Here is a 637-nt window from a genome sequence, read left to right as displayed (position 1 = left end):
GGCGGGCGGGCGGCCTCCGCCAGGCCTGTGCCCCGGGCCGCACAGCCCGTCCAAGCCCCACTTCCTCCAGAGCCTCCAGTGGGGAGGGGCGACGCCCCTGGTGTTGGAGAGCGGCCGCCTCCGTCTCGTGACCTTCCACTCGAGTGGCTCAGACCTCCAGGCGCTGCGCTGGGATGCGGTCCGGGGCAGCAGCCCCCTCTCTTGGGTTTTTTCTGTGTTGTACAAATTGTAACTAAATGCCTTTCAGCAGGTGTTATCCAAAGTCCCGGTGGTTCCAGGGGAGGGTTAGAGCATGGAAGTAGAGATCCCGCTGCAGCAGAGTCCTGCTGAGGCTCACGGTAAGGTGTCAGGCTCCACGCCGATTTTTCACAAGCTGTTTTTCAGCACTCAGCTGCCTACTGTAAGAGTGGATTGGCCAGCCTCGGACGCTGCGCCCGCGCCCCACCCCGGGGGGCGCCTGACCGCCCGGTGCGCCCTCCGGGGCCGTCTGCCCTGGGTTCTGGCATTCGAGGAGGAGCCGGGGCACCGGGGAGTCACCCCCGGGGCTTTTCTGCCTTGAGACTGATGGAGCAGGGTGGAGCCGGGCCGCTGTCTGCCTCGGTCCGTCCGTCTTCACGGAGAAACCTATGCACTTAGA

General features: G+C 65.1%; 1 protein-coding gene across 1 annotated transcript in view; it reads left to right on the top strand.

Moving 5' to 3' along the window:
* ZBTB21 (zinc finger and BTB domain containing 21) overlaps window positions 1-289 on the top strand; it is a 7206-nt gene extending 6917 nt beyond the window's left edge. The window contains exon 4 of the mRNA XM_012731027.1: window positions 279-289. Within this exon, the coding sequence (XP_012586481.1) occupies window positions 279-289 (11 nt within the window). The remainder of the gene's footprint in view (window positions 1-278) is intronic.
* The last annotated feature ends 348 nt before the right edge of the window (window positions 290-637 follow it).

The sequence above is a fragment of the Condylura cristata genome, unplaced genomic scaffold (genome assembly GCF_000260355.1).
Source record: "Condylura cristata isolate star-nosed mole 26May11 unplaced genomic scaffold, ConCri1.0 scaffold00003, whole genome shotgun sequence".
NCBI classification, from domain to species: Eukaryota; Metazoa; Chordata; class Mammalia; order Eulipotyphla; family Talpidae; genus Condylura; species Condylura cristata.
Note: the sequence above shows the minus strand (reverse complement) of the source record. Positions and strands in the feature narration are given on the sequence as shown.